The sequence below is a fragment of the Ranitomeya variabilis genome, chromosome 2 (genome assembly GCF_051348905.1).
Source record: "Ranitomeya variabilis isolate aRanVar5 chromosome 2, aRanVar5.hap1, whole genome shotgun sequence".
NCBI lineage: Eukaryota > Metazoa > Chordata > Amphibia > Anura > Dendrobatidae > Ranitomeya > Ranitomeya variabilis.
In genome coordinates, this window is record NC_135233.1 from 1,111,004,002 (window position 1) to 1,111,031,896 (window position 27,895).

A 27,895-nucleotide genomic window follows, 5' to 3' on the forward strand; every position below is an offset into this window, starting at 1 on the left:
CCGGGAACCTCTGCACCCATGCGCGCACACACACAGGGACCACGGACCGCTGCACCTGTACAAACACACAAAGGGACCGCCTCATCCATGCACACACTGGGCCAGTGGACCGCTACACCCGTGCACCTGTACAAACACACTGGGCCCGGGGACCGCTGCACCCGTGCACACACACGGGGACCACGGACCGCTGCACCTGTACAAACACACTGGGCCCAGGGACCGCTGTACCTGTGGAAATTTGCTGGGCCCAGAGACTGCTGCACCTGTGCACCCGTCCGAGTACCGCTGCACCTGTGCACGCACACACGGGGCCCGGGGACCGCTGCACCTGTGCACGCACACACGGGGCCGGGGGACCGCTGCACCTGTGAGCACACACACGGGGCCCGGGGACCGCTGCACCTGTGCGCGCACACACACACACACACACACACACGGGGCCCATGGACCGCTGCACCTGGGCACAGAAATGGGAAAAGCTCCACATGTGCAAACATACTGGGCCCAGGGACGACTGCACCTGCGCACGCGCACACACAGGAACCGAGAACCATTGCACTTGTGAACAAATGCACAGGGCAGCTACACTCCTTCCAATCACCCTAGATAACAGCTAACACTCCTCCTTCCAGGAATAGCAGCACTAACTCCTTCCACCAGTAGATGCAGTGGCACACACAACTTCTAATCCTCCCCCCAGGAGCGGCAGCAGCACACACTCCTTCTAATCCTCCCCCGAGGAGCGGCAGCAGCACACACTCCTTCTAATCCTCCCCCGAGGAGCGGCAGCAGCACACACTCCTTCTAATCCTCCCCCCAGGAGCGGCAGCAGCACACACTCCTTCTAATCCTCCCCCCAGGAGCGGCAGCAGCACACACGCCTTCTAATCCTCCCCCGAGGAGCGGCAGCAGCACACACTCCTTCTAATCCTCCCCCCAGGAGCGGCAGCAGCACACACTCCTTCTAATCCTCCCCCCAGGAGCGGCAGCAGCACACACGCCTTCTAATCCTCCCCCGAGGAGCGGCAGCAGCACACACTCCTTCTAATCCTCCCCCCAGGAGCGGCAGCAGCACACACTCCTTCTAATCCTCCCCCGAGGAGCGGCAGCAGCACACACTCCTTCTAATCCTCCCCCGAGGAGCGGCAGCAGCACACACTCCTTCTAATCCTCCCCCCAGGAGCGGCAGCAGCACACACGCCTTCTAATCCTCCCCCGAGGAGCGGCAGCAGCACACACTCCTTCTAATCCTCCCCCCAGGAGCGGCAGCAGCACACACTCCTTCTAATCCTCCCCCGAGGAGCGGCAGCAGCACACACTCCTTCTAATCCTCCCCTGAGGAGCGGCAGCAGAACACACTCCTTCTAATCCTCCCCCCAGGAGCAGCAGCGGCACACACTCCTTCTAATCCTCCCCCCCAGGAGTGACGGCAGCAGCACACACTCCTTCTAATCCCCCCCCCCCCCCCAGGAGTGGCAGCGGCACACACTCCTTCTAATCCTCCCCCCAGGAGCAGCAGCGGCACACACTCCTTCTAATCCTCCCCCCCAGGAGTGACGGCAGCAGCACACACTCCTTCTAATCCCCCCCCCCCCAGGAGTGGCAGCGGCACACACTCCTCCTAATCCTCCCCCCAGGAGCGGCAGCGGCACACACTCCTAATCCTCCCCCCTGGAGCAGCAGCGGCACACACTCCTTCTAATCCTCCCCCCCAGGAGTGACAGCAGCAGCACACACCTTCCCTCCCCCCCAGGAGTGACAGCAGCAGACTCACGTCGCCTCAGCAGTGACGGCAGCACGCACACACTCCAATTTCTGGAAGGCAGCACACACTCCTCCCCTCAGCAGCACACACACACACTCCACTCACTGACAGCAGCACACACACACACACTCCACTTTGACGGCAGCACACTCTGGCAGGTGCGGACATACACGAGGTTGGAGGAGCTCAGGTTAGTGTCTGTGTCCTCAGTGCCCTGCTCTATTTTTTCCTTCTATCTCATCGCCCATTTATTGCAACATACAAGTGTTGTTAATCCCGGCAGCTACAAAGCAGATATTAGTATTACTGCCTGGCAGATGGACAGCAGGTGTGAGCTGCCGCCACCGACAGTGAGCGGAGACTTACCGGAGCCAATCTTGATGAGTCCATTATGCTGAATGAAGATGGTGTCACAGGTCAGATTTCCATGGATGATTGGAGGGTCACACGAGTGGAGGTAACTGTGGGAAAAAAAGAGACACAAAGCTTACCACCTATACACCCTCACAGCTGAGCACAGGGTGGTACACAGCGACTGACACCCCCGACTGTAATAGTATAATACTACACCCAGCACAGGTCACCATCTACTACTATAACCTACACACCCTCACAGCGGAGCACAGGGTGGTACACAGCGACTGACACCGCCGACTGTAATAGTATAATACTACACCCAGCACAGGTCACCATCTACTACTATAACCTATACACCCTCACAGCTGAGCACAGCGTGGTACACAGCGACTGACACCTCCGACTGTAATAGTATAATACTACACCCAGCACAGGTCACCATCTACTACTATAACCTATACACCCTCACAGCTGAGCACAGCGTGGTACACAGCGACTGACACCTCCGACTGTAATAGTATAATACTACACCCAGCACAGGTCACCATCTACTACTATAACCTACACACCCTCACAGCTGAGCACAGGGTGGTACACAGCGACTGACACCCCCGACTGTAATAGTATAATACTACACCCAGCACAGGTCACCATCTACTACTATAACCTACACACCCTCACAGCTGAGCACAGCGTGGTACACAGCGACTGACACCCCCGACTGTAATAGTATAATACTACACCCAGCACAGGTCACCATCTACTACTATAACCTATACACCCTCACAGCTGAGCACAGCGTGGTACACAGCGACTGACACCCCCGACAACAGTATAATACTACACCCAGCACAGGTCACCATCTACTACTATAACCTACACACCCTCACAGCTGAGCACAGGGTGGTACACAGCGACTGACACCCCCGACTGTAATAGTATAATACTACACCCAGCACAGGTCACCATCTACTACTATAACCTACACACCCTCACAGCTGAGCACAGCGTGGTACACAGCGACTGACACCCCCGACTGTAATAGTATAATACTACACCCAGCACAGGTCACCATCTACTACTATAACCTACACACCCTCACAGCTGAGCACAGCGTGGTACACAGCGACTGACACCTCCGACTGTAATAGTATAATACTACACCCAGCACAGGTCACCATCTACTACTATAACCTACACACCCTCACAGCTGAGCACAGCGTGGTACACAGCGACTGACACCCCCGACTGTAATAGTATAATACTACACCCAGCACAGGTCACCATCTACTACTATAACCTACACACCCTCACAGCTGAGCACAGGGTGGTACACAGCGACTGACACCTCCGACTGTAATAGTATAATACTACACCCAGCACAGGTCACCATCTACTACTATAACCTACACACCCTCACAGCTGAGCACAGCGTGGTACACAGCGACTGACACCCCCGACTATAATAGTATAATACTACACCCAGCACAGGTCACCATCTACTACTATAACCTATACACCCTCACAGCTGAGCACAGGGTGGTACACAGCGACTGACACCCCCGACTATAATAGTATAATACTACACCCAGCACAGGTCACCATCTACTACTATAACCTACACACCCTCACATCTGAGCACAGGGTGGTACACAGCGACTGACACCCCCGACTGTAATAGTATAATACTACACCCAGCACAGGTCACCATCTACTACTATAACCTACACACCCTCACAGCTGAGCACAGGGTGGTACACAGCGACTGACATCCCCGACTGTAATAGTATAATACTACACCCAGCACAGGTCACCATCTACTACTATAACCTACACACCCTCACAGCTGAGTACAGGGTGGTACACAGCGACTGACACCCCCGACTGTAATAGTATAATACTACACCCAGCACAGGTCACCATCTACTACTATAACCTACACACCCTCACAGCTGAGCACAGCGTGGTACACAGCGACTGACACCCCCGACTGTAATAGTATAATACTACACCCAGCACAGGTCACCATCTACTACTATAACCTACACACCCTCACAGCTGAGCACAGCGTGGTACACAGCGACTGACACCTCCGACTGTAATAGTATAATACTACACCCAGCACAGATCACCATCTACTACTATAACCTACACACCCTCACAGCTGAGCACAGCGTGGTACACAGCGACTGACACCCCCGACTGTAATAGTATAATACTACACCCAGCACAGATCACCATCTACTACTATAACCTACACACCCTCACAGCTGAGCACAGGGTGGTACACAGCGACTGACACCCCCGACTGTAATAGTATAATACTACACCCAGCACAGGTCACCATCTACTACTATAACCTACACACCCTCACAGCTGAGCACAGGGTGGTACACAGCGACTGACACCCCCGACTGTAATAGTATAATACTACACCCAGCACAGGTCACCATCTACTACTATAACCTACACACCCTCACAGCTGAGCACAGCGTGGTACACAGCGACTGACACCTCCGACTGTAATAGTATAATACTACACCCAGCACAGGTCACCATCTACTACTATAACCTACACACCCTCACAGCTGAGCACAGCGTGGTACACAGCGACTGACACCCCCGACTGTAATAGTATAATACTACACCCAGCACAGGTCACCATCTACTACTATAACCTACACACCCTCACAGCTGAGCACAGCGTGGTACACAGCGACTGACACCCCCGACTGTAATAGTATAATACTACACCCAGCACAGGTCACCATCTACTACTATAACCTACACACCCTCACAGCTGAGCACAGCGTGGTACACAGCGACTGACACCCCCGACTGTAATAGTATAATACTACACCCAGCACAGGTCACCATCTACTACTATAACCTACACACCCTCACAGCTGAGCACAGGGTGGTACACAACGACTGACACCCCCGACTGTAATAGTATAATACTACACCCAGCACAGGTCACCATCTACTACTATAGCCTATACACCCTCACAGCTGAGCACAGGGTGGTACACAGCGACTGACACCCCCGACTGTAATAGTATAATACTACACCCAGCACAGGTCACCATCTACTACTATAACCTACACACCCTCACAGCTGAGCACAGCGTGGTACACAGCGACTGACACCTCCGACTGTAATAGTATAATACTACACCCAGCACAGGTCACCATCTACTACTATAGCCTATACACCCTCACAGCTGAGCACAGCGTGGTACACAGCGACTGACACCCCCGACTGTAATAGTATAATACTGCCCCCAGCACAGGTCACCATCTACTACTATAACCTACACACCCTCACAGCTGAGCACAGCGTGGTACACAGCGACTGACACCCCCGACTGTAATAGTATAATACTACACCCAGCACAGGTCACCATCTACTACTATAACCTACACACCCTCACAGCTGAGCACAGCGTGGTACACAGCGACTGACACCCCCGACTGTAATAGTATAATACTACACCCAGCACAGGTCACCATCTACTACTATAACCTACACACCCTCACAGCTGAGCACAGGGTGGTACACAGCGACTGACACCCCCGACTGTAATAGTATAATACTACACCCAGCACAGGTCACCATCTACTACTATAACCTACACACCCTCACAGCTGAGCACAGCGTGGTACACAGCGACTGACACCTCCGACTAATATTATAATACTACACCCAGCACAGGTCACCATCTACTACTATAACCTACACACCCTCACAGCTGAGCACAGCGTGGTACACAGCGACTGACACCCCCGACTGTAATAGTATAATACTACACCCAGCACAGGTCACCATCTACTACTATAGCCTATACACCCTCACAGCTGAGCACAGGGTGGTACACAGCGACTGACACCCCCGACTGTAATAGTATAATACTACACCCAGCACAGGTCACCATCTACTACTATAACCTACACACCCTCACAGCTGAGCACAGCGTGGTACACAGCGACTGACACCCCCGACTGTAATAGTATAATACTACACCCAGCACAGGTCACCATCTACTACTATAACCTATACACCCTCACAGCTGAGCACAGCGTGGTACACAGCGACTGACACCCCCGACTGTAATAGTATAATACTACACCCAGCACAGGTCACCATCTACTACTATAGCCTACACACCCTCACAGCTGAGCACAGCGTGGTACACAGCGACTGACACCTCCGACTGTAATAGTATAATACTACACCCAGCACAGGTCACCATCTACTACTATAACCTATACACCCTCACAGCTGAGCACAGGGTGGTACACAGGGACTGACACCCCCGACTGTAATAGTATAATACTACACCCAGCACAGGTCACCATCTACTACTATAACCTACACACCCTCACAGCTGAGCACAGGGTGGTACACAGCGACTGACACCCCCGACTGTAATAGTATAATACTACACCCAGCACAGGTCACCATCTACTACTATAACCTATACACCCTCACAGCTGAGCACAGCGTGGTACACAGCGACTGACACCCCCGACTGTAATAGTATAATACTACACCCAGCACAGGTCACCATCTACTACTATAACCTACACACCCTCACAGCTGAGCACAGGGTGGTACACAGCGACTGACACCCCCGACTGTAATAGTATAATACTGCACCCAGCACAGGTCACCATCTACTACTATAACCTACACACCCTCACAGCTGAGCACAGGGTGGTACACAGCGACTGACACCTCCGACTGTAATAGTATAATACTACACCCAGCACAGGTCACCATCTACTACTATAGCCTACACACCCTCACAGCTGAGCACAGGGTGGTACACAGCGACTGACACCTCCGACTGTAATAGTATAATACTACACCCAGCACAGGTCACCATCTACTACTATAACCTATACACCCTCACAGCTGAGTACAGCGTGGTACACAGCGACTGACACCCCCGACTGTAATAGTATAATACTACACCCAGCACAGGTCACCATCTACTACTATAACCTACACACCCTCACAGCTGAGCACAGGGTGGTACACAGCAACCGACACCCCCGACTGTAATAGTATAATACTACACCCAGCACAGGTCACCATCTACTACTATAACCTATACACCCTCACAGCTGAGCACAGGGTGGTACACAGCGACTGACACCCCCGACTGTAATAGTATAATACTACACCCAGCACAAGTCACCATTTACTACTATAACCTACACACCCTCACAGCTGAGCACAGGGTGGTACACAGCGACTGACACCCCCGACTGTAATAGTATAATACTACACCCAGCACAGGTCACCATCTACTACTATAACCTACACACCCTCACAGCTGAGCACAGGGTGGTACACAGCGACTGACACCCCCGACTGTAATAGTATAATACTACACCCAGCACAGGTCACCATCTACTACTATAGCCTATACACCCTCACAGCTGAGCACAGCGTGGTACACAGCGACTGACACTTCCGACTGTAATAGTATAATACTACACCCAGCACAGGTCACCATCTACTACTATAACCTACACACCCTCACAGCTGAGCACAGGGTGGTACACAGCGACTGACACCCCCGACTGTAATAGTATAATACTACACCCAGCACAGGTCACCATCTACTACTATAGCCTATACACCCTCACAGCTGAGTACAGCGTGGTACACAGCGACTGACACCCCCGACTGTAATAGTATAATACTACACCCAGCACAGGTCACCATCTACTACTATAACCTACACACCCTCACAGCTGAGCACAGCGTGGTACACAGCGACTGACACCCCCGACTGTAATAGTATAATACTACACCCAGCACAGGTCACCATCTACTACTATAACCTACACACCCTCACAGCTGAGCACAGCGTGGTACACAGCGACTGACACCCCCGACTGTAATAGTATAATACTACACCCAGCACAGGTCACCATCTACTACTATAACCTACACACCCTCACAACTGAGCACAGGGTAGTAGACCACGACTGACACCCCCGACTGTAATAGTATAATACTACACCCAGCACAGGTCACCATCTACTACTATAACCTACACACCCTCACAGCTGAGCACAGGGTGGTACACAGCGACTGACACCCCCGACTGTAATAGTATAATACTACACCCAGCACAGGTCACCATCTACTACTATAACCTACACACCCTCACAGCTGAGCACAGGGTGGTACACAGCGACTGACACCCCCGACTGTAATAGTATAATACTACACCCAGCACAGATCACCGTCTACTACTATAACCTACACACCCTCACAGCTGAGCACAGGGTGGTACACAGCGACTGACACCCCCGACTGTAATAGTATAATACTACACCCAGCACAGGTCACCATCTACTACTATAACCTACACACCCTCACAGCTGAGCACAGGGTGGTACACAGCGACTGACACCCCCGACTGTAATAGTATAATACTACACCCAGCACAGGTCACCATCTACTACTATAACCTACACACCCTCACAGCTGAGTACAGGGTGGTACACAGCGACTGACACCCCCGACTGTAATAGTATAATACTACACCCAGCACAGGTCACCATCTACTACTATAGCCTATACACCCTCACAGCTGAGCACAGCGTGGTACACAGCGACTGACACTTCCGACTGTAATAGTATAATACTACACCCAGCACAGGTCACCATCTACTACTATAACCTACACACCCTCACAGCTGAGCACAGCGTGGTACACAGCGACTGACACCTCCGACTGTAATAGTATAATACTACACCCAGCACAGGTCACCATCTACTACTATAACCTACACACCCTCACAGCTGAGCACAGGGTGGTACACAGCGACTGACACCCCCGACTGTAATAGTATAATACTACACCCAGCACAGGTCACCATCTACTACTATAACCTATACACCCTCACAGCTGAGCACAGCGTGGTACACAGCGACTGACACCCCCGACTGTAATAGTATAATACTACACCCAGCACAGGTCACCATCTACTACTATAACCTATACACCCTCACAGCTGAGCACAGGGTGGTACACAGCGACTGACACCCCCGACTGTAATAGTATAATACTACACCCAGCACAGGTCACCATCTACTACTATAACCTACACACCCTCACAGCTGAGCACAGCGTGGTACACAGCGACTGACACCCCCGACTGTAATAGTATAATACTACACCCAGCACAGGTCACCATCTACTACTATAACCTACACACCCTCACAGCTGAGCACAGCGTGGTACACAGCGACTGACACCCCCGACTGTAATAGTATAATACTACACCCAGCACAGGTCACCATCTACTACTATAACCTACACACCCTCACAGCTGAGCACAGGGTAGTAGACCACGACTGACACCCCCGACTGTAATAGTATAATACTACACCCAGCACAGGTCACCATCTACTACTATAACCTACACACCCTCACAGCTGAGCACAGCGTGGTACACAGCGACTGACACCTCCGACTGTAATAGTATAATACTACACCCAGCACAGGTCACCATCTACTACTATAACCTACACACCCTCACAGCTGAGCACAGGGTGGTACACAGCGACTGACACCTCCGACTGTAATAGTATAATACTACATCCAGCACAGGTCACCATCTACTACTATAACCTACACACCCTCACAGCTGAGCACAGGGTAGTAGACCACGACTGACACCCCCGACTGTAATAGTATAATACTACACCCAGCACAGGTCACCATCTACTACTATAGCCTATACACCCTTACAGCTGAGCACAGGGTGGTACACAGCGACTGACACCCCCGACTGTAATAGTATAATACTACACCCAGCACAGATCACCATCTACTACTATAACCTATACACCCTCACAGCTGAGCACAGCGTGGTACACAGCGACTGACACCCCCGACTGTAATAGTATAATACTACACCCAGCACAAGTCACCATCTACTACTATAACCTACACACCCTCCCAGCTGAGCACAGCGTGGTACACAGCGACTGACACCTCCGACTGTAATAGTATAATACTACACCCAGCACAGGTCACCATCTACTACTATAACCTACACACCCTCACAGCTGAGCACAGGGTGGTACACAGCGACTGACACCCCCGACTGTAATATTATAATACTACACCCAGCACAGGTCACCATCTACTACTATAGCCTACACACCCTCACAGCTGAGCACAGGGTGGTACACAGCGACCGACACCCCCGACTGTAATAGTATAATACTACACCCAGCACAGGTCACCATCTACTACTATAACCTACACACCCTCACAGCTGAGCACAGGGTGGTACACAGCGACTGACACCCCCGACTGTAATAGTATAATACTACACCCAGCACAGGTCACCATCTACTACTATAACCTACACACCCTCACAGCTGAGCACAGGGTGGTACACAGCGACTGACACCCCCGACTGTAATAGTATAATACTACACCCAGCACAGGTCACCATCTACTACTATAACCTACACACCCTCACAGCTGAGCACAGGGTGGTACACAGCGACTGACACCTCCGACTGTAATAGTATAATACTACACCCAGCACAGGTCACCATCTACTACTATAACCTACACACCCTCACAGCTGAGCACAGGGTGGTACACAGCGACTGACACCCCCGACTGTAATAGTATAATACTACACCCAGCACAGATCACCATCTACTACTATAACCTACACACCCTCACAGCTGAGCACAGCGTGGTACACAGCGACTGACACCCCCGACTGTAATAGTATAATACTACACCCAGCACAGGTCACCATCTACTACTATAACCTACACACCCTCACAGCTGAGCACAGGGTGGTACACAGCGACTGACACCTCCGACTGTAATAGTATAATACTACACCCAGCACAGGTCACCATCTACTACTATAACCTACACACCCTCACAGCTGAGCACAGGGTGGTACACAGCAACTGACACCCCCGACTGTAATATTATAATACTACACCCAGCACAAGTCACCATCTACTACTATAACCTACACACCCTCACAGCTGAGCACAGGGAGGTACACAGCGACTGACACCCCCGACTGTAATAGTATAATACTACACCCAGCACATGTCACCATCTACTACTATAACCTATACACCCTCACAGCTGAGCACAGGGTGGTACACAGCGACTGACACCTCCGACTGTAATAGTATAATACTACACCCAGCACAGGTCACCATCTACTACTATAACCTATACACCCTCACAGCTGAGCACAGCGTGGTACACAGCGACTGACACCCCCGACTGTAATAGTATAATACTGCCCCCAGCACAGGTCACCATCTACTACTATAACCTACACACCCTCACAGCTGAGCACAGGGTGGTACACAGCGACTGACACCCCCGACTGTAATAGTATAATACTACACCCAGCACAGGTCACCATCTACTACTATAACCTACACACCCTCACAGCTGAGTACAGGGTGGTACACAGAGACTGACACCGACTGTAATAGTATAATACTACACCCAGCACAGGTCACCATCTACTACTATAACCTATACACCCTCACAGCTGAGCACAGGGTGGTACACAGCGACTGACACCCCCGACTGTAATAGTATAATACTACACCCAGCACAGGTCACCATCTACTACTATAACCTACACACCCTCACAGCTGAGCACAGCGTGGTACACAGCGACTGACACCCCCGACTGTAGTAGTATAATACTACACCCAGCACAGGTCACCATCTACTACTATAACCTACACACCCTCACAGCTGAGCACAGGGTGGTACACAGCGACTGACACCCCCGACTGTAATAGTATAATACTACACCCAGCACAGGTCACCATCTACTACTATAACCTATACACCCTCACAGCTGAGCACAGGGTGGTACACAGCGACTGACACCCCCGACTGTAATAGTATAATACTACACCCAGCACAGGTCACCATCTACTACTATAACCTACACACCCTCACAGCTGAGCACAGGGTGGTACACAGCGACTGACACCCCCGACTGTAATAGTATAATACTACACCCAGCACAGGTCACCATCTACTACTATAACCTACACACCCTCACAGCTGAGCACAGCGTGGTACACAGCGACTGACACCCCCGACTGTAATAGTATAATACTACACCCAGCACAGGTCACCATCTACTACTATAACCTACACACCCTCACAGCTGAGCACAGGGTGGTACACAGCGACTGACACCCCCGACTGTAATAGTATAATACTACACCCAGCACAGGTCACCATCTACTACTATAACCTACACACCCTCACAGCTGAGCACAGGGTGGTACACAGCGACTGACACCTCCGACTGTAATAGTATAATACTACACCCAGCACAGGTCACCATCTACTACTATAACCTATACACCCTCACAGCTGAGCACAGGGTGGTACACAGCGACTGACACCCCCGACTGTAATAGTATAATACTACACCCAGCACAGGTCACCATCTACTACTATAGCCTACACACCCTCACAGCTGAGCACAGGGTGGTACACAGCGACCGACACCCCCGACTGTAATAGTATAATACTACACCCAGCACAGGTCACCATCTACTACTATAACCTACACACCCTCACAGCTGAGCACAGCGTGGTACACAGCGACTGACACCCCCGACTGTAATAGTATAATACTACACCCAGCACAGGTCACCATCTACTACTATAACCTACACACCCTCACAGCTGAGCACAGGGTGGTACACAGCGACTGACACCCCCGACTGTAATAGTATAATACTACACCCAGCACAGGTCACCATCTACTACTATAACCTACACACCCTCACAGCTGAGCACAGCGTGGTACACAGCGACTGACACCTCCGACTGTAATATTATAATACTACACCCAGCACAGGTCACCATCTACTACTATAACCTACACACCCTCACAGCTGAGCACAGGGTGGTACACAGCGACTGACACCTCCGACTGTAATAGTATAATACTACACCCAGCACAGGTCACCATCTACTACTATAACCTACACACCCTCACAGCTGAGCACAGGGTGGTACACAGAGACTGACACCGACTGTAATAGTATAATACTACACCCAGCACAGGTCACCATCTACTACTATAACCTATACACCCTCACAGCTGAGCACAGGGTGGTACACAGCGACTGACACCCCCGACTGTAATAGTATAATACTACACCCAGCACAGGTCACCATCTACTACTATAGCCTATACACCCTCACAGCTGAGCACAGCGTGGTACACAGCAACTGACACCTCCGACTGTAATATTATAATACTACACCCAGCACAGGTCACCATCTACTACTATAACCTACACACCCTCACAGCTGAGCACAGGGTGGTACACAGCGACTGACACCCCCGACTGTAATATTATAATACTGCCCCCAGCACAGGTCACCATCTACTACTATAACCTATACACCCTCACAGCTGAGCACAGCGTGGTACACAGCGACTGACACCTCCGACTGTAATAGTATAATACTACACCCAGCACAGGTCACCATCTTCTACTATAGCCTATACACCCTCACAGCTGAGCACAGCGTGGTACACAGCAACTGACACCTCCGACTGTAATATTATAATACTACACCCAGCACAGGTCACCATCTACTACTATAACCTACACACCCTCACAGCTGAGCACAGGGTGGTACACAGCGACTGACACCCCCGACTGTAATATTATAATACTGCCCCCAGCACAGGTCACCATCTACTACTATAACCTATACACCCTCACAGCTGAGCACAGGGTGGTACACAGCGACTGACACCCCCGACTGTAATAGTATAATACTACACCCAGCACAGGTCACCATCTACTACTATAGCCTATACACCCTCACAGCTGAGCACAGCGTGGTACACAGCAACTGACACCTCCGACTGTAATATTATAATACTACACCCAGCACAGGTCACCATCTACTACTATAACCTACACACCCTCACAGCTGAGCACAGGGTGGTACACAGCGACTGACACCCCCGACTGTAATATTATAATACTGCCCCCAGCACAGGTCACCATCTACTACTATAACCTATACACCCTCACAGCTGAGCACAGCGTGGTACACAGCGACTGACACCTCCGACTGTAATAGTATAATACTACACCCAGCACAGGTCACCATCTTCTACTATAACCTACACACCCTCACAGCTGAGCACAGCGTGGTACACAGCGACTGACACCCCCGACTGTAATATTATAATACTACACCCAGCACAGGTCACCATCTACTACTATAACCTACACACCCTCACAGCTGAGCACAGGGTGGTACACAGCGACTGACACCCCCGACTGTAATAGTATAATACTACACCCAGCACAGACCACCATCTACTACTATAACCTATACACCCTCACAGCTGAGCACAGCGTGGTACACAGCGACTGACACCCCCGACTGTAATAGTATAATACTACACCCAGCACAGGTCACCATCTACTACTATAACCTACACACCCTCACAGCTGAGCACAGCATGGTACACAGCGACTGACACCTCCGACTGTAATATTATAATACTACACCCAGCACAGGTCACCATCTACTACTATAACCTACACACCCTCACAGCTGAGCACAGGGTGGTACACAGCGACTGACACCCCCGACTGTAATAGTATAATACTGCCCCCAGCACAGGTCACCATCTACTACTATAACCTATACACCCTCACAGCTGAGCACAGGGTGGTACACAGCGACTGACACCCCCGACTGTAATAGTATAATACTACACCCAGCACAGGTCACCATCTACTACTATAGCCTATACACCCTCACAGCTGAGCACAGCGTGGTACACAGCAACTGACACCTCCGACTGTAATATTATAATACTACACCCAGCACAGGTCACCATCTACTACTATAACCTACACACCCTCACAGCTGAGCACAGGGTGGTACACAGCGACTGACACCCCCGACTGTAATATTATAATACTGCCCCCAGCACAGGTCACCATCTACTACTATAACCTATACACCCTCACAGCTGAGCACAGCGTGGTACACAGCGACTGACACCTCCGACTGTAATAGTATAATACTACACCCAGCACAGGTCACCATCTTCTACTATAACCTACACACCCTCACAGCTGAGCACAGCGTGGTACACAGCGACTGACACCCCCGACTGTAATATTACAATACTACACCCAGCACAGGTCACCATCTACTACTATAACCTACACACCCTCACAGCTGAGCACAGGGTGGTACACAGCGACTGACACCCCCGACTGTAATAGTATAATACTACACCCAGCACAGACCACCATCTACTACTATAACCTATACACCCTCACAGCTGAGCACAGCGTGGTACACAGCGACTGACACCCCCGACTGTAATAGTATAATACTACACCCAGCACAGATCACCATCTACTACTATAACCTACACACCCTCACAGCTGAGCACAGGGTGGTACACAGCGACTGACACCCCCGACTGTAATAGTATAATACTACACCCAGCACAGGTCACCATCTACTACTATAACCTATACACCCTCACAGCTGAGCACAGCGTGGTACACAGCGACTGACACCCCCGACTGTAATAGTATAATACTACACCCAGCACAGGTCACCATCTACTACTATAACCTATACACCCTCACAGCTGAGCACAGGGTGGTACACAGCGACTGACACCCCCGACTGTAATAGTATAATACTACACCCAGCACAGGTCACCATCTACTACTATAACCTACACACCCTCACAGCTGAGCACAGCGTGGTACACAGCGACTGACACCCCCGACTGTAATAGTATAATACTACACCCAGCACAGGTCACCATCTACTACTATAACCTATACACCCTCACAGCTGAGCACAGGGTGGTACACAGCGACTGACACCCCCGACTGTAATAGTATAATACTACACCCAGCACAGGTCACCATCTACTACTATAGCCTACACACCCTCACAGCTGAGCACAGGGTGGTACACAGCGACTGACACCTCCGACTGTAATAGTATAATACTACACCCAGCACAGGTCACCATCTACTACTATAACCTATACACCCTCACAGCTGAGCACAGCGTGGTACACAGCGACTGACACCCCCGACTGTAATAGTATAATACTACACCCAGCACAGGTCACCATCTACTACTATAACCTACACACCCTCACAGCTGAGCACAGGGTGGTACACAGCGACTGAAACCCCCGACTGTAATAGTATAATACTACACCCAGCACAGGTCACCATCTACTACTATAACCTACACACCCTCACAGCTGAGCACAGGGTGGTACACAGCGACTGACACCCCCGACTGTAATAGTATAATACTACACCCAGCACAGGTCACCATCTACTACAATAACCTACACACCCTCACAGCTGAGCACAGGGTGGTACACAGCGACTGACACCCCCGACTGTAATAGTATAATACTACACCCAGCACAGGTCACCATCTACTACTATAACCTACACACCCTCACAGCTGAGCACCGGGTGGTACACAGCGACCGACACCTCCGACTGTAATAGTATAATACTACACCCAGCACAGGTCACCATCTACTACTATAGCCTACACACCCTCACAGCTGAGCACAGCGTGGTACACAGCGACCGATACCCCCGACTGTAATAGTATAATACTACACCCAGCACAGGTCACCATCTACTACTATAGCCTACACACCCTCACAGCTGAGCACAGCGTGGTACACAGCGACTGACACCCCCGACTGTAATAGTATAATACTACACCCAGCACAGGTCACCATCTACTACTATAGCCTATACACCCTCACAGCTGAGCACAAAGTGGTACACAGCGACTGACACCTCCGACTGTAATAGTATAATACTACACCCAGCACAAGTCACCATCTACTACTATAACCTATACACCCTCACAGCTGAGCACAGGGTGGTACACAGCGACTGACACCTCCGACTGTAATAGTATAATACTACACCCAGGACAGGTCACCATCTACTACTATAACCTATACACCCTCACAGCTGAGCACAGGGTGGTACACAGCGACCGACACCCCCGACTGTAATAGTATAATACTACACCCAGCACAGGTCACCATCTACTACTATAACCTACACACCCTCACAGCTGAGCACAGGGTGGTACACAGCGACCGACACCCCCGACTGTAATAGTATATTACTACACCCAGCACAGATCACCATCTACTACTATAACCTACACACCCTCACAGCTGAGCACAGGGTGGTACACAGCGACTGACACCCCCGACTGTAATAGTATAATACTACACCCAGCACAGGTCACCATCTACTACTATAACCTACACACCCTCACAGCTGAGCACAGCGTGGTACACAGCGACTGACACCCCCGACTGTAATAGTATAATACTACACCCAGCACAGGTCACCATCTACTACTATAGCCTATACACCCTCACAGCTGAGCACAGCGTGGTACACAGCGACTGACACCCCCGACTGTAATAGTATAATACTACACCCAGCACAGGTCACCATCTACTACTATAGCCTATACACCCTCACAGCTGAGCACAAAGTGGTACACAGCGACTGACACCCCCGACTGTAATAGTATAATACTACACCCAGCACAGGTCACCATCTACTACTATAGCCTATACACCCTCACAGCTGAGCACAAAGTGGTACACAGCGACTGACACCCCCGACTGTAATAGTATAATACTACACCCAGCACAGGTCACCATCTACTACTATAACCTATACACCCTCACAGCTGAGCACAGCGTGGTACACAGCGACTGACACCCCCGACTGTAATAGTATAATACTACACCCAGCACCGGTCACCATCTACTACTATAGCCTATACACCCTCACAGCTGAGCACAGGGTGGTACACAGCGACTGACACCCCCGACTGTAATAGTATAATACTACACCCAGCACAGGTCACCATCTACTACTATAGCCTATACACCCTCACAGCTGAGCACAAAGTGGTACACAGCGACTGACACCTCCGACTGTAATAGTATAATACTACACCCAGCACAAGTCACCATCTACTACTATAACCTACACACCCTCACAGCTGAGCACAGGGTGGTACACAGCGACTGACACCTCCGACTGTAATAGTATAATACTACACCCAGCACAGGTCACCATCTACTACTATAACCTATACACCCTCACAGCTGAGCACAGGGTGGTACACAGCGACTGACACCCCCGACTGTAATAGTATAATACTACACCCAGCACAGGTCACCATCTACTACTATAGCCTATACACCCTCACAGCTGAGCACAAAGTGGTACACAGCGACTGACACCTCCGACTGTAATAGTATAATACTACACCCAGCACAAGTCACCATCTACTACTATAACCTACACACCCTCACAGCTGAGCACAGGGTGGTACACAGCGACTGACACCTCCGACTGTAATAGTATAATACTACACCCAGCACAGGTCACCATCTACTACTATAACCTATACACCCTCACAGCTGAGCACAGGGTGGTACACAGCGACTGACACCCCCGACTGTAATAGTATAATACTACACCTAGCACAGGTCACCATCTACTACTATAACCTATACACCCTCACAGCTGAGCACAGGGTGGTACACAGCGACTGACACCCCCGACTGTAATAGTATAATACTACACCCAGCACAGATCACCATCTACTACTATAACCTACACACCCTCACAGCTGAGCACAGGGTGGTACACAGCGACTGACACCCCCGACTGTAATAGTATAATACTACACCCAGCACAGGTCACCATCTACTACTATAACCTACACACCCTCACAGCTGAGCACAGGGTGGTACACAGCGACTGACACCCCCGACTGTAATAGTATAATACTACACCCAGCACAGGTCACCATCTACTACTATAACCTACACACCCTCACAGCTGAGCACAGGGTGGTACACAGCGACTGACACCCCCGACTGTAATAGTATAATACTACACCCAGCACAGGTCACCATCTACTACTATAACCTACACACCCTCACAGCTGAGCACAGGGTGGTACACAGCGACTGACACCGACTGTAATAGTATAATACTGCACCCAGCACAGGTCACCATCTACTACTATAACCTACACACCCTCACAGCTGAGCACAGCGTGGTACACAGCGACTGACACCTCCGACTGTAATAGTATAATACTACACCCAGAACAGGTCACCATCTACTACTATAACCTACACACCCTCACAGCTGAGCACAGGGTGGTACACAGCGACTGACACCCCCGACTGTAATAGTATAATACTACACCCAGCACAGGTCACCATCTACTACTATAGCCTATACACCCTCACAGCTGAGCACAGGGTGGTACACAGCGACTGACACCCCCGACTGTAATAGTATAATACTACACCCAGCACAGGTCACCATCTACTACTATAACCTACACACCCTCACAGCTGAGCACAGCGTGGTACACAGCGACTGACACCCCCGACTGTAATAGTATAATACTACACCCAGCACAGGTCACCATCTACTACTATGGCCTACACACCCTCACAGCTGAGCACAGCGTGGTACACAGCGACTGACACCTCCGACTGTAATATTATAATACTACACCCAGCACAGGTCACCATCTACTACTATAGCCTATACACCCTCACAGCTGAGCACAGCGTGGTACACAGCGACTGACACCTCCGACTGTAATATTATAATACTACACCCAGCACAGATCACCATCTACTACTATAACCTACACACCCTCACAGCTGAGCACAGCGTGGTACACAGCGACTGACACCTCCGACTGTAATAGTATAATACTACACCCAGCACAGATCACCATCTACTACTATAACCTACACACCCTCACAGCTGAGCACAGCGTGGTACACAGCGACTGACACCTCCGACTGTAATATTATAATACTACACCCAGCACAGATCACCATCTACTACTATAACCTACACACTCTCACAGCTGAGCACAGCGTGGTACACAGCGACTGACACCTCCGACTGTAATAGTATAATACTACACCCAGCACAGGTCACCATCTACTACTATAACCTACACACCCTCACAGCTGAGCACAGGGTGGTACACAGCGACTGACACCCCCGACTGTAATAGTATAATACTACACCCAGCACAGGTCACCATCTACTACTATAACCTACACACCCTCACAGCTGAGCACAGGGTGGTACACAGCGACTGACACCCCCGACTGTAATAGTATAATACTACACCCAGCACAGGTCACCATCTACTACTATAGCCTATACACCCTCACAGCTGAGCACAGGGTGGTACACAGCGACTGACACCTCCGACTGTAATATTATAATACTACACCCAGCACAGGTCACCATCTACTACTATAACCTACACACCCTCACAGCTGAGCACAGGGTGGTACACAGCGACTGACACCCCCGACTGTAATAGTATAATACTACACCCAGCACAGGTCACCATCTACTACTATAACCTACACACCCTCACAGCTGAGCACAGCGTGGTACACAGCGACTGACACCCCCGACTGTAATAGTATAATACTACACCCAGCACAAGTCACCATCTACTACTATAACCTACACACCCTCACAGCTGAGCACAGCGTGGTACACAGCGACTGACACCCCCGACTGTAATAGTATAATACTACACCCAGCACAGGTCACCATCTACTACTATAACCTATACACCCTCACAGCTGAGCACAGGGTGGTACACAGCGACTGACACCCCCGACTGTAATAGTATAATACTACACCCAGCACAGGTCACCATCTACTACTATAACCTACACACCCTCACAGCTGAGCACAGCGTGGTACACAGCGACTGACACCGACTGTAATAGTATAATACTACACCCAGCACAGGTCACCATCTACTACTATAGCCTATACACCCTCACAGCTGAGCACAGCGTGGTACACAGCGACTGACACCCGTGACTGTAATAGTATAATACTACACCCAGCACAGGTCACCATCTACTACTATAACCTACACACCCTCACAGCTGAGCACAGCGTGGTACACAGCGACTGACACCCCCGACTGTAATAGTATAATACTACACCCAGCACAGGTCACCATCTACTGCTATAACCTACACACCCTCACAGCTGAGCACAGCGTGATACACAGCGACTGACACCTCCGACTGTAATAGTATAATACTACACCCAGCACAGGTCACCATCTACTACTATAGCCTACACACCCTCACAGCTGAGCACAGCGTGGTACACAGCGACCAACACCCCCGACTGTAATAGTATAATACTACACCCAGCACAGGTCACCATCTACTACTATAACCTATACACCCTCACAGCTGAGCACAGCGTGGTACACAGCGACTGACACCCCCGACTGTAATAGTATAATACTACACCCAGCACAGGTCACCATCTACTACTATAACCTACACACCCTCACAGCTGAGCACAGCGTGGTACACAGCGACTGACACCCCCGACTGTAATAGTATAATACTACACCCAGCACAGGTCACCATCTACTACTATAGCCTATACACCCTCACAGCTGAGCACAACGTGGTACACAGCGACTGACACCCCCGACTGTAATAGTATAATACTACACCGAGCACAGGTCACCATCTACTACTATAACCTACACACCCTCACAGCTGAGCACAGCGTGGTACACAGCGACTGACACCTCCGACTGTAATAGTATAATACTACACCCAGCACAGGTCACCATCTACTACTATAACCTACACACCCTCACAGCTGAGCACAGGGTGGTACACAGCGACTGACACCCCCGACTGTAATAGTATAATACTACACCCAGCACAGGTCACCATCTACTACTATAACCTACACACCCTCACAGCTGAGCACAGGGTGGTACACAGCGACTGACACCTCCGACTGTAATAGAATAATACTACACCCAGCACAGGTCACCATCTACTACTATAGCCTATACACCCTCACAGCTGAGCACAGGGTGGTACACAGCGACTGACACCCCCGACTGTAATAGTATAATACTACACCCAGCACAGGTCACCATCTACTACTATAACCTACACACCCTCACAGCTGAGCACAGCGTGGTACACAGCGACTGACACCCCCGACTGTAATAGTATAATACTGCCCCCAGCACAGGTCACCATCTACTACTATAACCTACACACCCTCACAGCTGAGCACAGGGTGGTACACAGCGACTGACACCCCCGACTGTAATAGTATAATACTACACCCAGCACAGGTCACCATCTACTACTATAACCTACACACCCTCACAGCTGAGCACAGCGTGGTACACAGCGACTGACACCTCCGACTGTAATAGTATAATACTACACCCAGCACAGGTCACCATCTACTACTATAACCTACACACCCTCACAGCTGAGCACAGGGTGGTACACAGCGACTGACACCCCCGACTGTAATAGTATAATACTACACCCAGCACAGGTCACCATCTACTACTATAACCTATACACCCTCACAGCTGAGCACAGCGTGGTACACAGCGACTGACACCCCCGACTGTAATAGTATAATACTGCACCCAGCACAGGTCACCATCTACTACTATAGCCTATACACCCTCACAGCTGAGCACAGGGTGGTACACAGCGACTGACATCCCCGACTGTAATAGTATAATACTACACCCAGCACAGGTCACCATCTACTACTATAACCTACACACCCTCACAGCTGAGCACAGCGTGGTACACAGCGACTGACACCGACTGTAATAGTATAATACTACACCCAGCACAGGTCACCATCTACTACTATAACCTACACACCCTCACAGCTGAGCACAGCGTGGTACACAGCGACTGACACCGACTGTAATAGTATAATACTACACCCAGCACAGGTCACCATCTACTACTATAGCCTATACACCCTCACAGCTGAGCACAGCGTGGTACACAGCGACTGACACCCGTGACTGTAATAGTATAATACTACACCCAGCACAGGTCACCATCTACTACTATAACCTACACACCCTCACAGCTGAGCACAGCGTGGTACACAGCGACTGACACCCCCGACTGTAATAGTATAATACTACACCCAGCACAGGTCACCATCTACTACTATAACCTACACACCCTCACAGCTGAGCACAGGGTGGTACACAGCGACTGACACCCCCGACTGTAATAGTATAATACTACACCCAGCACAGGTCACCATCTACTACTATAACCTATACACCCTCACAGCTGAGCACAGCGTGGTACACAGCGACTGACACCCCCGACTGTAATAGTATAATACTACACCCAGCACAGGTCACCATCTACTACTATAACCTATACACCCTCACAGCTGAGCACAGGGTGGTACACAGCGACTGACACCCCCGACTGTAATAGTATAATACTACACCCAGCACAGGTCACCATCTACTACTATAACCTATACACCCTCACAGCTGAGCACAGGGTGGTACACAGCGACTGACACCCCCGACTAATAGTATAATACTACACCCAGCACAGGTCACCATCTACTACTATAGCCTATACACCCTCACAGCTGAGCACAACGTGGTACACAGCGACTGACACCCCCGACTGTAATAGTATAATACTACACCGAGCACAGGTCACCATCTACTACTATAACCTATACACCCTCACAGCTGAGCACAGCGTGGTACACAGCGACTGACACCTCCGACTGTAATAGTATAATACTACACCCAGCACAGGTCACCATCTACTACTATAACCTACACACCCTCACAGCTGAGCACAGCGTGGTACACAGCGACTGACACCCCCGACTGTAATAGTATAATACTACACCCAGCACAGGTCACCATCTACTACTATAACCTACACACCCTCACAGCTGAGCACAGGGTGGTACACAGCGACTGACACCCCCGACTAATAGTATAATACTACACCCAGCACAGGTCACCATCTACTACTATAGCCTATACACCCTCACAGCTGAGCACAACGTGGTACACAGCGACTGACACCCCCGACTGTAATAGTATAATACTACACCGAGCACAGGTCACCATCTACTACTATAACCTACACACCCTCACAGCTGAGCACAGCGTGGTACACAGCGACTGACACCTCCGACTGTAATAGTATAATACTACACCCAGCACAGGTCACCATCTACTACTATAACCTACACACCCTCACAGCTGAGCACAGCGTGGTACACAGCGACTGACACCCCCGACTGTAATAGTATAATACTACACCCAGCACAGGTCACCATCTACTACTATAGCCTATACACCCTCACAGCTGAGCACAGGGTGGTACACAGCGACTGACACCCCCGACTGTAATAGTATAATACTACACCCAGCACAGGTCACCATCTACTACTATAACCTACACACCCTCACAGCTGAGCACAGCGTGGTACACAGCGACTGACACCTCCGACTGTAATAGTATAATACTACACCCAGCACAGGTCACCATCTACTACTATAACCTATACACCCTCACAGCTGAGCACAGCGTGGTACACAGCGACTGACACCTCCGACTGTAATAGTATAATACTACACCCAGCACAGATCACCATCTACTACTATAGCCTATACACCCTCACAGCTGAGCACAGCGTGGTACACAGCGACTGACACCCCCGACTAATAGTATAATACTACACCCAGCACAGGTCACCATCTACTACTATAACCTACACACCCTCACAGCGTGGTACACAGCGACTGACACCCCCGACTGTAATAGTATAATACTACACCGAGCACAGGTCACCATCTACTACTATAACCTACACACCCTCACAGCTGAGCACAGCGTGGTACACAGCGACTGACACCCCCGACTGTAATAGTATAATACTACACCCAGCACAGGTCACCATCTACTACTATAACCTACACACCCTCACAGCTGAGTACAGGGTGGTACACAGCGACTGACACCTCCGACTGTAATAGTATAATACTACACCCAGCACAGGTCACCATCTACTACTATAACCTATACACCCTCACAGCTGAGCACAGGGTGGTACACAGCGACTGACACCCCCGACTGTAATAGTATAATACTACACCCAGCACAGGTCACCATCTACTACTATAACCTACACACCCTCACAGCTGAGCACAGCGTGGTACACAGCGACTGACACCTCCGACTGTAATAGTATAATACTACACCCAGCACAGATCACCATCTACTACTATAGCCTATACACCCTCACAGCTGAGCACAGCGTGGTACACAGCGACTGACACCTCCGACTGTAATAGTATAATACTACACCCAGCACAGGTCACCATCTACTACTATAACCTACACACCCTCACAGCTGAGCACAGCGTGGTACACAGCGACTGACACCCCCGACTGTAATATTATAATACTACACCCAGCACAGGTCACCATCTACTACTATAACCTACACACCCTCACAGCGTGGTACACAGCGACTGACACCCCCGACTGTAATAGTATAATACTACACCGAGCACAGGTCACCATCTACTACTATAACCTACACACCCTCACAGCGTGGTACACAGCGACTGACACCCCCGACTGTAATAGTATAATACTACACCCAGCACAGGTCACCATCTACTACTATAACCTACACACCCTCACAGCTGGGCACAGCGTGGTACACAGCGACTGACACCCCCGACTGTAATAGTATAATACTATACCCAGCACAGGTCACCATCTACTACTATAACCTACACACCCTCACAGCTGAGCACAGGGTGGTACACAGCGACTGACACCCCCGACTGTAATAGTATAATACTACACCCAGCACAGGTCACCATCTACTACTATAACCTACACACCCTCACAGCTGAGCACAGCGTGGTACACAGCGACTGACACCCCCGACTGTAATAGTATAATACTACACCCAGCACAGGTCACCATCTACTACAATAACCTATACACCCTCACAGCTGAGCACAGCGTGGTACACAGCGACTGACACCTCCGACTGTAATAGTATAATACTACACCCAGCACAGGTCACCATCTACTACAATAACCTATACACCCTCACAGCTGAGCACAGCGTGGTACACAGCGACTGACATCCCCGACTGTAATAGTATAATACTACACCCAGCACAGGTCACCATCTACTACTATAATCTACACACCCTCACAGCTGAGCACAGGGTGGTACACAGCGACTGACACCGCCGACTGTAATAGTATAATACTACACCCAGCACAGGTCACCATCTACTACTATAACCTACACACCCTCACAGCTGAGCACAGCGTGGTACACAGCGACTGACACCCCCGACTGTAATAGTATAATACTACACCCAGCACAGGTCACCATCTACTACTATAACCTACACACCCTCACAGCTGAGCACAGCGTGGTACACAGCGACTGACACCCCCGACTGTAATAGTATAATACTACACCCAGCACAGGTCACCATCTACTACTATAACCTATACACCCTCACAGCTGAGCACAGCGTGGTACACAGCGACTGACACCCCCGACTGTAATAGTATAATACTACACCCAGCACAGGTCACCATCTACTACTATAACCTATACACCCTCACAGCTGAGCACAGGGTGGTACACAGCGACTGACACCCCCGACTGTAATAGTATAATACTACACCCAGCACAGGTCACCATCTACTACTATAACCTACACACCCTCACAGCTGAGCACAGCGTGGTACACAGCGACTGACACCCCCGACTGTAATAGTATAATACTACACCCAGCACAGGTCACCATCTACTACTATAACCTACACACCCTCACAGCTGAGTACAGGGTGGTACACAGCGACTGACACCGCCGACTGTAATAGTATAATACTACACCCAGCACAGGTCACCATCTACTACTATAACCTACACACCCTCACAGCTGAGCACAGGGTGGTACACAGCGACTGACACCCCCGACTGTAATAGTATAATACTACACCCAGCACAGGTCACCATCTTCTACTATAACCTATACACCCTCACAGCTGAGTACAGGGTGGTACACAGCGACTGACACCTCCGACAACAGTATAATACTACACCCAGCACAGGTCACCATCTACTACTATAACCTACACACCCTCACAGCTGAGCACAGGGTGGTACACAGCGACTGACACCTCCGACTGTAATAGTATAATACTACACCCAGCACAGGTCACCATCTACTACTATAACCTACACACCCTCACAGCTGAGCACAGGGTGGTACACAGCGACTGACACCTCCGACTGTAATAGTATAATACTACACCCAGCACAGGTCACCATCTACTACTATAGCCTACACACCCTCACAGCTGAGCACAGCGTGGTACACAGCGACTGACACCTCCGACTGTAATAGTATAATACTACACCCAGCACAGGTCACCATCTACTACTATAACCTATACACCCTCACAGCTGAGCACAGGGTGGTACACAGCGACTGACACCCCCAACTGTAATAGTATAATACTACACCCAGCACAGGTCACCATCTACTACTATAACCTACACACCCTCACAGCTGAGCACAGCGTGGTACACAGCGACTGACACCTCCGACTGTAATAGTATAATACTACACCCAGCACAGATCACCATCTACTACTATAACCTACACACCCTCACAGCTGAGCACAGCGTGGTACACAGCGACT

General features: G+C 50.2%; 1 protein-coding gene across 2 annotated transcripts in view; it reads right to left on the bottom strand.

The window, feature by feature from the left end:
- The window catches only part of NRBP1 (nuclear receptor binding protein 1), a 95,805-nt gene that overhangs the window by 17,820 nt on the left and 50,090 nt on the right, over positions 1-27,895 (bottom strand). For both annotated transcript variants that reach the window (XM_077291987.1, XM_077291986.1), the window contains exon 7: positions 2,135-2,229. In XM_077291987.1, the coding sequence (XP_077148102.1) occupies positions 2,135-2,229 (95 nt within the window). The remainder of the gene's footprint in view (positions 1-2,134; positions 2,230-27,895) is intronic.